At 31.9% G+C, this 14950-nt stretch overlaps 1 protein-coding gene across 1 annotated transcript in view; it reads left to right on the forward strand.

The window, feature by feature from the left end:
- LOC139504242 (mucin-4-like) overlaps positions 1-12694 on the forward strand; it is a 30022-nt gene extending 17328 nt beyond the window's left edge. The window contains exons 6-10 of the mRNA XM_071294308.1: positions 18-68; positions 843-1009; positions 2418-2574; positions 4793-4946; positions 12551-12694. Of these exons, the coding sequence (XP_071150409.1) occupies positions 18-68; positions 843-1009; positions 2418-2574; positions 4793-4946; positions 12551-12694 (673 nt within the window). The remainder of the gene's footprint in view (positions 1-17; positions 69-842; positions 1010-2417; positions 2575-4792; positions 4947-12550) is intronic.
- Positions 12695-14950: the final 2256 nt, after the last annotated feature.

A 14950-nucleotide genomic window follows, 5' to 3' on the forward strand; every position in this document is an offset into this window, starting at 1 on the left:
GCATTTTATGGAAATAGAATTCTACTTAAAGAACCAGCAAAAAGGAGAAAAAGAGAAACAGAACAGACGTAAGTAATGTCTACGGAATATTCAAATGCATCTTATATGATAACATGGAATTCTTTCACAGTGTCATACAAACACAATTTGACAACTATGGACATTTATAAAAAAAAAAAAAAAAAAGATATGCATGCATCTAAAAAGAAAATTACTTTTTTTCAAATTAAATCTACACCAATCCTATTTTATGTTATGTTGTTACTCATAATTATGCAACTTCGTATTTTAGTTCTTCTATGTTGAATGTAAGCAAATACTCATAATGACCACATTTGCCAGATTTTTCAGTTGCTTACCTTTTATTTTTTGCGTTTAGACGATTTTGATCTGAGCGTTATGGATGAGTTTGGCGTATTAAATATTAAGCATAGGACCTTTGATAGATATTTACACCCAGATCAATGCCACTGCTGGTGGACGTTTCGTCCCCGAGTGTATTTCCAGTCCAGTAGTCAGCACTTAGGTGTTGAAATGAATATCAATTACATGGTCTTTCTTTTATAAATTTACTGTTTGCAATAGTATTATTCGAAAAACTGAAGATTTTCTTATCCCAGGCAACATAAAATAGTTACATATAAAACCTTCTTATATGTTTATCCAACATGTAGTTTTGTTAGATAGTTTAGGTATTTGTCCTGACATAGAAACGTTTGCTGTTTACGACGTTGTCTTTACTTGATCCATTGAAAGAAAAGTTTCCTTTTATCTTCATTTCATAACGGAAAGTTATTATATCATATATCAAATCTTTGAATGTAAAAATATATTCTCAACAGATTAGAAGTTGGATACAGAGTAAACGTTGAACCATTCAACATTGATTTATACAGTAATAAAACATTTACAGAGATAGTAGAAAAGACCTCAAACATATTCAACAATAACCCTTTTGAGAATTTTCAGTTAACTGGAAAACAATCAACAACAAGTAGAATGGAATCAGGTAAAACATTACATATTATTATTTTAGAAAAGCAAACAAAAACTAATAAACCAATAGACTTACCATAGATCAGGTACATGTATTTGCACAAACATTTTTCATAATGTTACTTATTTTAAAGTTTCCCAGTTTAGACATCATCATTATAGACACACATCTTCATTGTAAATAAAGTAACGCATCACATTTTACAATTTTTGTTTGTTGAATTACCTTATTCACCTTAGTGCTGTTTAGAATGTATGATATCAAATACATGTATGTCTGTACGTATTATTTGTTAAGCGCTACAAAACTTCTCAAAACTCATTGCTGCGGACAGAAGTTTATATTTGTTATATCCAGGTTAGTTGCACTTTGTTTTGTTTTGTCCTAGGTTTAAGCCACTGGAAAACACAAACTATTTTGTAACAACTGTTCTGATTGGATAACAGCAAGCGTATAATTATCGATCTCCTTGTCTGTAACTAAGAAAGCCGATTATTTGAATTTCAGAATGTACTGACATGTTATCATGGTTATTTCTACAATAATACACAAAAAACTCACTTGTTACGCCTAAAAATCTTCCTTTTACCAAATTTAACTACATTCTGAAAATGCTGAAGCGGCACAGAAGCCAGAAAACGCCCGGTGTTTATGTTTGACGCCAGAAGCATACCTATGACGTCACCTAGTGTAGGGACCAAAGAACATAACATCTTTTCGCGGAATTTTCTTTAATGAACATTTGACACTGAAATAATGATTGAAATTTAATTACAGACTTGTTTTGCATTAGAATAGAGATAACTGTATTGTATTTGAAGCTTTGAGGACGTCCATCGGTAGTTTTACTGTCGCAAATACCCGTTTACCTATCTCCGCTCCGCGTCGCCATGTAAACTAAATTTGCAACAGTAAAACTACCGATGGACGGCCTTAAAGCTTCAAATATAATACAGTTATCTCTTAAATGTATGCTTCAAGCTGAAAGACGCCTCCGGGTGCGGGAATTTCTCGCTACATTGAAGACCTGTTGGTGACCTTCTGCTGTTGGTTTTTTCTATGGTCGGGTTGTTGTCTCTTTGACACATTCCCAATTTACATTCTCAATTTTATACAATGAAATGAATATTAGGTTAATTGATTAGACGACGGTATTACAACGTTTTCTTTTAGTCAGATGACATTCATAATTTTAATTTGTATGTAAAATATACAGTTCAGAACCATATGCACGTTTTTACAGACTTAACATTGTCATTTTCTTTAACAAAGTTTCAAAAGATACCATGTACTGTGAAATTAGTTAACATATTTCTCAAATAGTTTAAAGGATTGCAATGAAATCTGCTAAGCAAACACAGGTATAGTGTGTTCATATTTAGTTTCTGCTGTTACTATTTTTGAAGCAATGTTATTTTAGAAATAGAGAAACAAAGCAGTACTGAAAACCGAGATGAATTATTGTGTGGTATTGGGTATTACTTAAATAACAGTACGTGTACATCTTACTGCTTTGGGTTTGAATGTAACAATATTGGACAATGTATTATCGACAAATATGGTGATCCACTGTGTCGGTAAGTTATTTATAAAAAAAGTTTAAAAAGGTAATTATCTCAAATTAAGATTTAACGAGTTTAATATATTATCAAATATCATTTTAAAATTACAGACATTGTATGTAGTTCCTCGTTTCTCGTGTTTTGTATAAATTATACCGTTGGTTTTCCCATTTGAATGGTTTTACACAAGTGATTGTTGGGACCCTTTATACTTTGATGTTTGGTATGAGTCTGGCTCCGTGTTGAAGACCGTGACTTGACCTATACTGTTTACTTTTATAATTGTCTCTTGGATGGAGAGTTGTCTCATTGGCACTCATACAACATCTTCTTATATCTATCACAAACCTCTCAAGTGGTTTACATATCGCACATGGGATAAGATCATGCACCAAAATAATGGTTTTAAGCTGTATCTTTAGAACACATATATCAAACGAGATAGCATATTATTTTTTCAATTTTTAATGAGATGTTGTTTACTGACCCCGGACATTGAGATACGAATCGGGTTATCTTATTGCTCGTTTGTATACTTATTCTGACAGTTTTCAAATTCTACACCAAAACTAGGTCTTTAAAATAAAGATATTAATTCATTGAAAGAATAAGGATAAACACAAAGTATACCACCATCTTGTACAATCGCGTTACACAATCGGTGTAGCGCTTTGCCTTTATCTGCAAATTTGGAGAAAGATTTGCAATTTATTACATTCAAATGTACATGTTAATAGACACATAACAATGCGATGTATCATTAAACATGTTAAATTGTGCAATTGATGGAACATAGTTCGCCTACCATTCCGTTCAGTCTTAAACCGCCCCATGTTATTAGTGGGAATCATGTTGCTCATGTTTTTCTTGTGATGTTTAGTAAATGTTTTTGGCAGTGTTTAACTTTAACCGATTAATACAGCACAGTTTGAGTGAAGAAAAAAAGGTGAAAAATCATGTGTCAAAATTACCATACCAATTTTGTCATAGACATGTATTTGTAAAAAAAATGATTACACTTAAATGCACAACCGAGCATGCACATTGTCGTATTGACTTTTTCCACAATTGCAAGGCACAGCTGCAGGTTAACTTATATGAACTGAGCATGGTGAGTTTGCGAAGTTTAAACACAATATATATTTTCTATTGTCATAGATGCTCACTGGTTGAAAACATCGTAGTTTCTGGAACGAATTGCGAAATTCAAACAGAAAAACTGGCTTTGGAGTCGAAGTATATAATTGCTATAACTACAACTCTTGGTGTTCTACTTTGTGTTGTCATAATCATTACCTGTTTCCTGTACTATATAAAGAGAAGAAAAGTAAAAAATATGACAAAATCCATCGACTCCACGTAAGTATTATTCTGTTCTAAACATGAAACTGGTAGCAATTAATTTGGAGATCTAATATAATTTGGCGTATATTTTCCTGTCAATTTCCTCTATTGTTTAAACGCATTACATCTAGACAATGAGTGTATCTTTACTTTGTCTGTCGATAAGAATTACGACAACATTTTTTATATCTAATTTAAATGATATAGATAATAAGTGTTAAGTGTTTTAAATGTCGGCTGTATTTGTACGAAGTTATGAAATGGGTAAAATAACAGCTTCAGCGAGATTTTGACTCCTGTGTCTAAACGAGTATAAATGCAGGTACTATTTATAGGCCTTAAACAGTTATTGACAGAAAAAAACCTCACAATTATTGACTTTTTTTCGAGCTAAAATCCTTCGAGGTCCACGAAGTAATATAAAAAAACACGCAAACACAAAACGATGACAGGTACATACTAAATGTCAAAAATAATAAATCACTGAACAATAATAGTTATTTGTTGAGAATGTTATAAAAAAAAACATGGTCTAGTTTAAGACAAAAGTGTTTGATTTGTTCTTTGCTTCAAAATTTGGAATTAAGCCACACGTACACTGATTATTGACAGTGTTGCATGATTTATTGTGAGTGTTACAGATTTTCACATTCAAGTTTAGAGCTTTCATAGACGGAGCAATAAGTCATTGAAAAGCGTTTTCCATACACATTCTGATGTCAAGTAAGTTCATACATCGCTCGTTAACAGCTAAACACAAAAAAAGCATTTGTACAAGTGTTGTGCTTTCAACATGGTTCATGTTTAATGAGACACCATATTGCAGGATAAAATCATATTGTGGTTTCAAGCATGTTCTTTACAACTAACAAAACATGTTTTTCTACAGGGACGACATAGAGGATATCAGTCATTTTCGTCCAAGTAGTCTTAGACGAAGTTTTTATACCTCAGCTGATACATATGCGTATGTTTATAAAAGCCCGAAGAATGAATTTACCAACCAGAAAGAGTTTGACAATTCCAATGATTGCACAAACAAAGTACGTTGAATTTGATATACTAATATACATATTTATCTTGCCTCCTATACATTTCTATGGATATTATTGGTTAAAAACGTCCGCGTGGAGACTGTGTACATTTCATATTAGGTTAGTATGGAGGCGGGGCTTATTTCTTACACAGTAAGAAGTGGTGTTACGTCCCTTAATATTCCGTATTTGGCAAGAAGGGAGGCGGGGCTTATTTCATACACGATTAGTTGTGGTGTGACATCCTTTTATAAAAAGATAAACGGTACTGAGAAAAAATCGTTTCAACAGACGAATAAATTGATGATTAAGATGGAAATAAATTCATAGAACACATTTAAACCAAACAAGTTGTTATTGTTGACATCTGTTTTTGTAGGATCAACATGCTCAATTGAAGTAATGAGTTTCTTAATGCTTACGGTTTTGAAGACTAACTCATTTTGATAGGTTACTAGTCTAAATTTCACACGTTAAGATACTGTGGATTTATTATTCTCAGTCGGATATCAATTTTCGTGGTTTTCGTGGTTACAGATGAACCACGAATTCAAATGTTCAACGAATTACACATTTTCTATAGGCTTTGAATGCAGAGATTTTCTAAACCACGAAATCAAATACCAACGAAAATACAAGTTTTCCTTTATCCACGAAAATTGTTACCCTCGAAAATAAATGAGTCCACAGTAGTCGATAAGAGAAATGCGTTACCTAGTTTGATAGTGACGTAATACAGTATATATCGGGTCAGTAAATTCCATATGGTGATTCGAGCTTCCAATTTACTGACCCCATACATACTGTATTAGGTCACTAGCACACTATGCAACTTATATTGTTGTCAGCCTTGTATTACAAAAACTACTGGTTAACCGATGGATAAATCTGTTGTAGAGTTGTCACTGGTATAGACATACTTACATGTATATATCTATATATATAAGCATCAATGATATTTGTCTCGTACAACGGCATTTTATCATCCTCGCATTGTTCATGAACATACTATATTGTGAATATGATTTCCGACACATGAATGAAATACGAAACAACCATGCTATTGTCCATATAAATAAATAGTAAACATAAGATGTTTTTGATTTTTTAAAAGTGTTTAATATACAGTCGTTTTCACAAAGAAGTATTATTAATGTAAACATACGTTAAATCCCTAATGCATTTTATATAACATTTAAGCTAAAAAATGTAGGAGGCATATCAATTACAATCGTTTATCTAACATACTGGCGATACGCTTTGTACTAGAGCTACTAAACGAAACAGTTGACGTTTTTAGGCATGTGTTTGGATAGCTAAAAAATATGGGAGTTTCATGATCATACGGGTTTTCTGAGCATTTGCTTTCGAACTTAAAAATGCGATCAATTCGAGCGAAGAATCTACACAAACATTGTTTGTTAGTTCTTTTTATTTTTACATTCATCATGTTCATGAGATAAAATTGAGAAAGGAAATGGTGAATATGTCAAAGCGACAACCACCCGACCATAGAGCAAACAACAGCCGAAGGCAACCAATGGGTCTTCAATGTAGCGAGAATTCCCGCACCCGTAGGTGTCCTTCAGCTGGCCCCTAAAATATGCATAATAGTACAGTGATAATGGACGTCATACTAAACTCCGAATTATACACAAGAAACTAAAATTTAAAATCATACAAGACTAACAAAGGCCAGAGGCTCCTGACTTGGGACAGGCGCAAAATTGCGGCGGGGTTAAACATGTTTATGAGATCTCAACCCTCCCCCTATACCTCTAGCCAATGTAGAAAAGTAAAAGAATAATAATACGCACATTAAAATTCAGTTCAAGAGAAGTCCGAGTCTGATGTCAAAAGATGTAACAAAAGAAAATAAATAAAATGACAATAATACATAAATAACAACAGACTACTAGCAGTTAACTGACATGCCAGCTCCAGACCTCAATTAAACTGATTGAAAGATTATGTCTTCATCATATGAATATCAGGTACAATCCCTCCCGTTAGGGGTTTAGTATCATACTATCATAAAATATATGAGAAGAACATAACCCGTGTCATGCCAACAACTGTGTTTTTAGAAATAAATGTGTTTAGTTCCGATGCAAAGACCCTATCAGTGAATCAATGTTAAAGCCAAAATATGCAATCTGTAATGACCTGACAACAGTATCGTAACTATATCCCCTTTTAATAAGTCTATTTAAAGGTTTTGTTAGTTTCTGAGGAGAATACTGACATTTTTGTGCTTTATAAAGAATATTTCCATAAAATTTTGGATGTGAAATACCTGAACGTATAAGATGTCTGCATGTTGAGTTATATTTACGAATTATTTCCTTATACCGGTGATAAAATTTAGTAAATGTTTTGACCAGTTTGTGATATCGAAAACCCTGGTGTAATAATTTTTCAGTAATACATAAATTTCTCTCGCTAAAATCTAATACATTGTTACATACACGAGCGAATCGTACAAGTTGAGATATATAAACACCATAAGATGGTGACAAGGGAACGTCACCATCTAAAAATGGATAATTAACAATAGGAAATGAAAAATCATCTCTTTTATCATAAATTTTTGTATTAAGCTTCCCGTTTATGATATAGATATCAAGATCGAGGAAAGGGCAGTGGTCATTGTTATCATTAGCTTTATTTAAAGTAAGTTCTACAGGATACATTTCTTTAGTATACATACTGAAGTCGTCATTATTTAGAGCCAATATATCATCCAAATATCTAAAAGTATTGTTAAATTTTTGTATCAAATGTTGTTTTGATGGGTCTTTGCTAATTTTAGTCATAAATTGTAACTCATAACAATACAAAAACAGGTCCGCAATAAGTGGTGCACAGTTAGTCCCCATTGGAATTCCAATAACTTGACGATATACGGAATCTCCAAAGCGAACAAAAATGTTATCAAGTAAAAATTCAAGTGCATAAATAGTATCAAAGCATGTCCAATTGACATAGTTCTTTTGTTTATTGCTACTAAAAAATGATCTAAAAGAGTTTGAACATATGTACTCGCATTCCGACTTTTTAAATGCCCAGTTAATTAGGGATGTGAATTTTTTCTTAATAAGAATATGAGGCAAAGTGGTATATAGGGTAGAAAAATCAAAACTTTGAACAGATTCAAAATCACCAATATATGCATGCAATTTATCAAGTACTTCCAACGAGTTTTTGACACTCCAAAAGTAATTAATTCCACTATTTTCAAAGGCCTTATTTGAACAATTTATTATCAGGTTTTTTATTGTACCAAGTGTACTAGTAAGTAAAACAGACAATTTAGTAGTTGAACAATGGCTGGAAGATGAAATAAATCTATATTTGTAAGGTTTTTTGTGCAGCTTCGGAAGCCAGTACATAGTTGGGACTTTCATTGTGTTTGGTTCTGCTTGTAAAGAAGTAGCTAAAAGTTTATGTTTGTTACAGATGTCGTTTTCTGAAAATGAAGTCAGTTGGAATGTTGGTGAATTCGTGATTTCCTTTTGCAGAACCTCTATATAAAATTTACGTCAAACAATAATGATATTATTAGCAGCTTTATCAGCCGGGACAAACACAAATTCCTTGGCTAGTTCTGTTAGTTTATTTTTGATACGCGAAATAGGGTTTTTATAGTTTTTGTTGAGGGTAAAATGTTCTTTAAAATGTTGTATTCGAATATCAACTATCTTCATTACTGAATTAAAAAAAGAGTCCAAAGATTTTTTGTCAGCTTTTTCCCGTTTTACCCATTTCAAACAGTAGGCGCGGAGTGAGTCGTTGATGATATTACGACACTCATTCCAGTTAATAGTTGACGGGGGACGATATTTAGGTCCTTTACTGAGGAATGATTTTAACTCTCGGTCGCGAACGATGTTAAGGTCTCCTGTTATAACATGGGAAATTGGTCCATAGGTGTATTCTGAATTACTGCAATTACACGACATAGGTGTATTTTCAGTGATATTTACATCTTTACACAATTGGCTATAATTAAACACATATTTTCGGGTAGGTTTCTTGTAAATATAACAAATGAGAGGGAGTTCAGTATTATCAAAATATCCAGGAATTTGGTCTTTAACAGAATGGTCGTTAAAAATACCGGCAATATTTACAAAATCAAAACCTTTATTGACATACTTTATTTTAATAAAATGTTTTTTATGATCTTCAGGGCGATCAATTTTTGGAAACAGTTTAGAATAACAATATGCCATTATAATTTGGACAATTTCATACTTAGGACTGTAATATGAAATTGTGTTGCAATCCTCTAAAATTTTATTTAATTTATTTATAGGTAAAGAACAAAGCTTGGTTAACAGATAATGTCTGCCGTTGTTTTTTGAAATGGAAATTAGGTCCGAAATATTTGTATGGTTGGTCCGAAATTTTCTTTGATTGCGATTTTTTCTGCGTCCATGAGAACGATTTTTACGAACAGTTTTAGAAACTATATCCAAAATGTTAACAGAATCGGTTCTTGATATATTGCCAATTCCCATGATATTATCATTAAGACCGAGAGGGTAGACTGTCTGTAATTTTTTAATCCAATTTAATTCATTTATTTTTCGTGATCGTACAAACTTGGAATGAGATTCACCAGGCTGCTTATTTACTACTTCTAAAGGTTGAACTGTTAAATATTTAATAGGATGACTGTGCTTCTTAAGATGTTGATAAATGATACTTTTGAATTTATTGGGTCTTTTAAAACGATACAGGTGTTCTTGCGTGCGTTTAGATAAATATCGCCCAGTTTCACCTACGTACTGAATACCGCATCCCGGTTTGTTTCATGTGAGTAAATAAATAATACTGTTTGTTTTTCAAGTAATATCGGTTTCAAAATTTAGAGAAAATGTGCGACCATTAAATGTGGACCTTACTGTATTGTTGGTGGAAAGACGGGGACACGTAAGTCATTTTTTGGCATGACACTTATCGATAGAAGGGTAACCACGATTTTTATTGTTAAAAACGTTAGCTATGGTAGTATTTTTAGATAAGCGATTCTGAAGATTGAGACGTGTAGATACCCTTTGAACGAGTTTAGTATTTAATATTTTTCCATTTCTAAGCTTCATATTTGTTTTTTGGTATGTAGATTTATTACAAAGGAGCAAAGACTGGCGTCCAGAATATGAACCATCACACAGTAGATTAAATTGTGTAAAAATGATAAAACTGTTCGGCTCAAGACGTCAATGCTTATTGTCATAAGTTACCCGACAAATTTAACAAAAGATAGGGTATATCAAGGTAGCGACTGACGTCTGACTAAATAGATGAATGGGGCTGAATATTAAAATACTACTTTTTGATAGATATTCCTAAAGTAATGAACATAGAGAAGTTCTCGCTCGGACACACACTCCATAATCTAGTATAATATAAGAGCATAAACCTTAAGCACGGGGAGGAACTCTACTGTCTCCACACGGCACTAAAGACAAACTCTGTAAAAAATAAAATTGAGAAAGGAAATGGTGAATATGTCAAAGCGACAACCACCCGACCATAGAGCAAACAACAGCCGAAGGCAACCAATGGGTCTTCAATGTAGCGAGAATTCCCGCACCCGTAGGTGTCCTTCAGCTGGCCCCTAAAATATGCATAATAGTACAGTGATAATGGACGTCATACTAAACTCCGAATTATACACAAGAAACTAAAATTTAAAATCATACAAGACTAACAAAGGCCAGAGGCTCCTGACTTGGGACAGGCGCACAATTGCGGCGGGGTTAAACATGTTTATGAGATCTCAACCCTCCCCCTATACATCTAGCCAATGTAGAAAAGTAAAAGAATAACAATACGCACATTAAAATTCAGTTCAAGAGAAGTCCGAGTCTGATGTCAAAAGATGTAACAAAAGAAAATAAATAAAATGACAATAATACATAAATAACAACAGACTACTAGCAGTTAACTGACATGCCAGCTCCAGACCTCAATTAAACTGATTGAAAGATTATGTCTTCATCATATGAATATCAGGTACAATCCCTCCCGTTAGGGGTTTAGTATCATACTATCATAAAATATATGAGAAGAACATAACCCGTGTCATGCCAACAACTGTTTTTTTTTCAGAAATAAATGTGTTTAGTTCCGATGCAAAGACCCTATCAGTGAATCAATGTTAAAGCCAAAATATGCAATCTGTAATGACCTGACAACAGTATCGTAACTATATCCCCTTTTAATAAGTCTATTTAAAGGTTTTGTTAGTTTCTGAGGAGAATACTGACATTTTTGTGCTTTATAAAGAATATTTCCATAAAATTTTGGATGTGAAATACCTGAACGTATAAGATGTCTGCATGTTGAGTTATATTTACGAATTATTTCCTTATACCGGTGATAAAATTTAGTAAATGTTTTGACCAGTTTGTGATATCGAAAACCCTGTTGTAATAATTTTTCAGTAATACATAAATTTCTCTCGCTAAAATCTAATACATTGTTACATACACGAGCGAATCGTACAAGTTGAGATATATAAACACCATAAGATGGTGACAAGGGAACGTCACCATCTAAAAATGGATAATTAACAATAGGAAATGAAAAATCATCTCTTTTATCATAAATTTTTGTATTAAGCTTCCCGTTTATGATATAGATATCAAGATCGAGGAAAGGGCAGTGGTCATTGTTATCATTAGCTTTATTTAAAGTAAGTTCTACAGGATAAATTTCTTTAGTATACATACTGAAGTCGTCATTATTTAGAGCCAATATATCATCCAAATATCTAAAAGTATTGTTAAATTTTTGTATCAAATGTTGTTTTGATGGGTCTTTGCTAATTTTAGTCATAAATTGTAACTCATAACAATACAAAAACAGGTCCGCAATAAGTGGTGCACAGTTAGTCCCCATTGGAATTCCAATAACTTGACGATATACGGAATCTCCAAAGCGAACAAAAATGTTATCAAGTAAAAATTCAAGTGCATAAATAGTATCAAAGCATGTCCAATTGACATAGTTCTTTTGTTTATTGCTACTAAAAAATGATCTAAAAGAGTTTGAACATATGTACTCGCATTCCGACTTTTTAAATGCCCAGTTAATTAGGGATGTGAATTTTTTCTTAATAAGAATATGAGGCAAAGTGGTATATAGGGTAGAAAAATCAAAACTTTGAACAGATTCAAAATCACCAATATATGCATGCAATTTATCAAGTACTTCCAACGAGTTTTTGACACTCCAAAAGTAATTAATTCCACTATTCCAATATTATCATGAGAGTATATTAAAGCAAAGAATCTACCAAAAAAAAAAAAAACAGTTGTTTTAATTCTTTTTATTTTTTTATGCATGAGAGTATATGTATGCACAGAATCTACAAAAATATCTGATGGAATGTTTTTTAATTCTTTTTATTTTGATATGCATGAGAGTATATTTAAGTTGCAAATCTATTTTATGTTTGAATGTACTAAACAAAGTCATATAAATACATTTTGTTCGCCATCTTATCTTATTACTTTTGAATACATTTTACTTGGAAAAAGTTTCGAAGTATATATGCTACTACAGATGATATCTCAATTACATATATGTTTTTTTTTCAGATTTATACGAATACTGACTATATGCTTACTGAAGGAGAGGTTTTGATGTCACCGTGGTATCAAAGTACAGAAATGTTCAATGGAAAAGAGGTGAGACACATGAGAGAATCTTCAATGGAGAGAGAGAGTCTTCTATGGAGATAGAGTTTATTGAAGGTTGATGATTGCATGCATGTGAGCTGTTTGTTGTCACTATATCATGTGGAATTCAAAATTTAATAAAGATATCTCAATAAGTTATGTGATATATTATTCCCCGAAAGTATACAACAATACACGGTGTTGTTATTTGCCTTTGTTTATTAATATTTCTGTTTTTTGTTCTTTCAGTTCACAATTAAAAGACCAAGGATCATTCTAAACCGAGCTTCCATGTACGAATGCTAGCTGGAGTAACGTAGAAAACAATTTGAAAAAAGGCATATTAAACATCTCAAACCATTGGCACAATGGTGCGATGTAGTTTGATAAAACTGATATATTCTGGATTTAGCGATATTCTAAAGATATATAGATGCAATGTTTATATCATGTCTGTATCTTATTTATATTCACCTCTACATTCTTACATGTTTAGTATAGTAAGCTTTCTTGTGAAAATATATACATAATATGCCCATAATATTATCAGTATATACTGGCAGTTTATAGTAATGTAACAAAGTAAGTAGTTTACGAGGACCTTGGTCGCAATCTACTACATATTGTTGTTATTTGTTTATTATTAAAATTATCTGCAGAATCAAAAACATACATAAAAGTCATTTATTAAAGCAACATATTACAGGTAGCATTACATGATTAATCATTTGGATATGCACAAAAAAAGTGAACGTACACGATATGCATTGATTGTTTTTATTATTGCTAATCAAAAGATTGTTAATATTACAAATCTCAATGTAAAAAAAAGATTCAAGATGTTTAAGTAAGAGGTACATGCAATTTAGGATATATAATCTTTTATGGTATGCTACATAGAAAAGTTTTAATGATTTTCTTATCTCAGGCATAGATATTCTTAGCCGTATTTGGCACAATGTTTTTGGACTTTTGGATCCTCAATGCCCTTCAACCTTGTACTTGGCTTGATATATATTTTGATATGAGCGTCACTGATGAGTCTTATGTAGACGAAACACGCGTCTGGCGTACTATATTATAATCCTGGTACCTTAACTATTAAGTAAGAAACTATTTAAAATCTAAGTATGTTTCAGGAACGAACACACCTCATTTTAATGAAACTAAGTGATAATAAATCAGTTTTGAGCAGGATCTTTAATTTTTTTTTAATAAGGACAAACATTTTGTTAATTTGCTTTACATTGAATTATTGAGGATGACAAGCAGCATTCGAAAAACGGCATGCACTGTTGAACATGTTGAATTATACCATAAAACAGATATTTATTAATTATTCTAAATACAGAAAAAAATTGTCTTGGCTTTTATCTATTGAACAAGATGATATATGGACGATGTGATTTTAATTTGTTATATATAATGTGTAATAAGAAACCAACTGGTTTGCTTAAATCTATATTATTATAAATATTATTGTTATTGATTTGTGTTTGTATTTTATTATAAAAAAAAAGAATGAAAACTTGAAATGTCTCAAACAGTAAGATCAACATGTACTGAAAATGTACTGTAATACGTAAACATTACACTACTGTGCAACTTGGAACTGTTTTTTTTCTAGATCACATGAGTTCATCTTTGTAAAGGTGACGTTCATATGTTCATATTGTTTAATCTTAAACCTTGTTTTTTTTTCCTTTTTTCTATTTTAAGTTATTTTTTCTTTTATAGTTCTTTCTTTGCAGGTGTCATAACAGTCTCTCATATGCGTATATAAACATGGCAGAACGACCTTTTGTGTTCCATATTTAATGGTTTAAACATTGATACGTTAACCTTCAATTCACACAAATGCTTTTGACATTTCATAATTTACATTATTTTCGAAATCTTTAAAAGTTTTATAGCTGCACTGATTGTCGAAGTAATAGTCATATTTACAATTCTTATTGACATGTCTAGTGCACTTGAATGACAGTAGAATGTTGTTAAACCAGCAAATATTATTTTGAAGACTTCAGGTCTAGTTAACGTCCACTGTTTTAAAAGGATAACACTATGTGCACAAATCAATAATGCGTCTTATATATGTGTAAAGTTATATGTTTGACCCTTTGAGATATATTTTTAATATTCAATGAAATTGTTCAATTTTCATTGTTTTTTAATTTGTATGGTGTCGTTAAGATATCAAACCAAAAATTCCGTCGATATTATAAGTATATAGATAACTCAGGTAGGCATTTATGAGTCGTGTAATTTTTTATCTAAAATTTAATATCTGATCTTTGTGTTTTTCCTTTAAATTAACTC

Source organism: Mytilus edulis, chromosome 14 (genome assembly GCF_963676685.1).
Source record: "Mytilus edulis chromosome 14, xbMytEdul2.2, whole genome shotgun sequence".
NCBI lineage: Eukaryota > Metazoa > Mollusca > Bivalvia > Mytilida > Mytilidae > Mytilus > Mytilus edulis.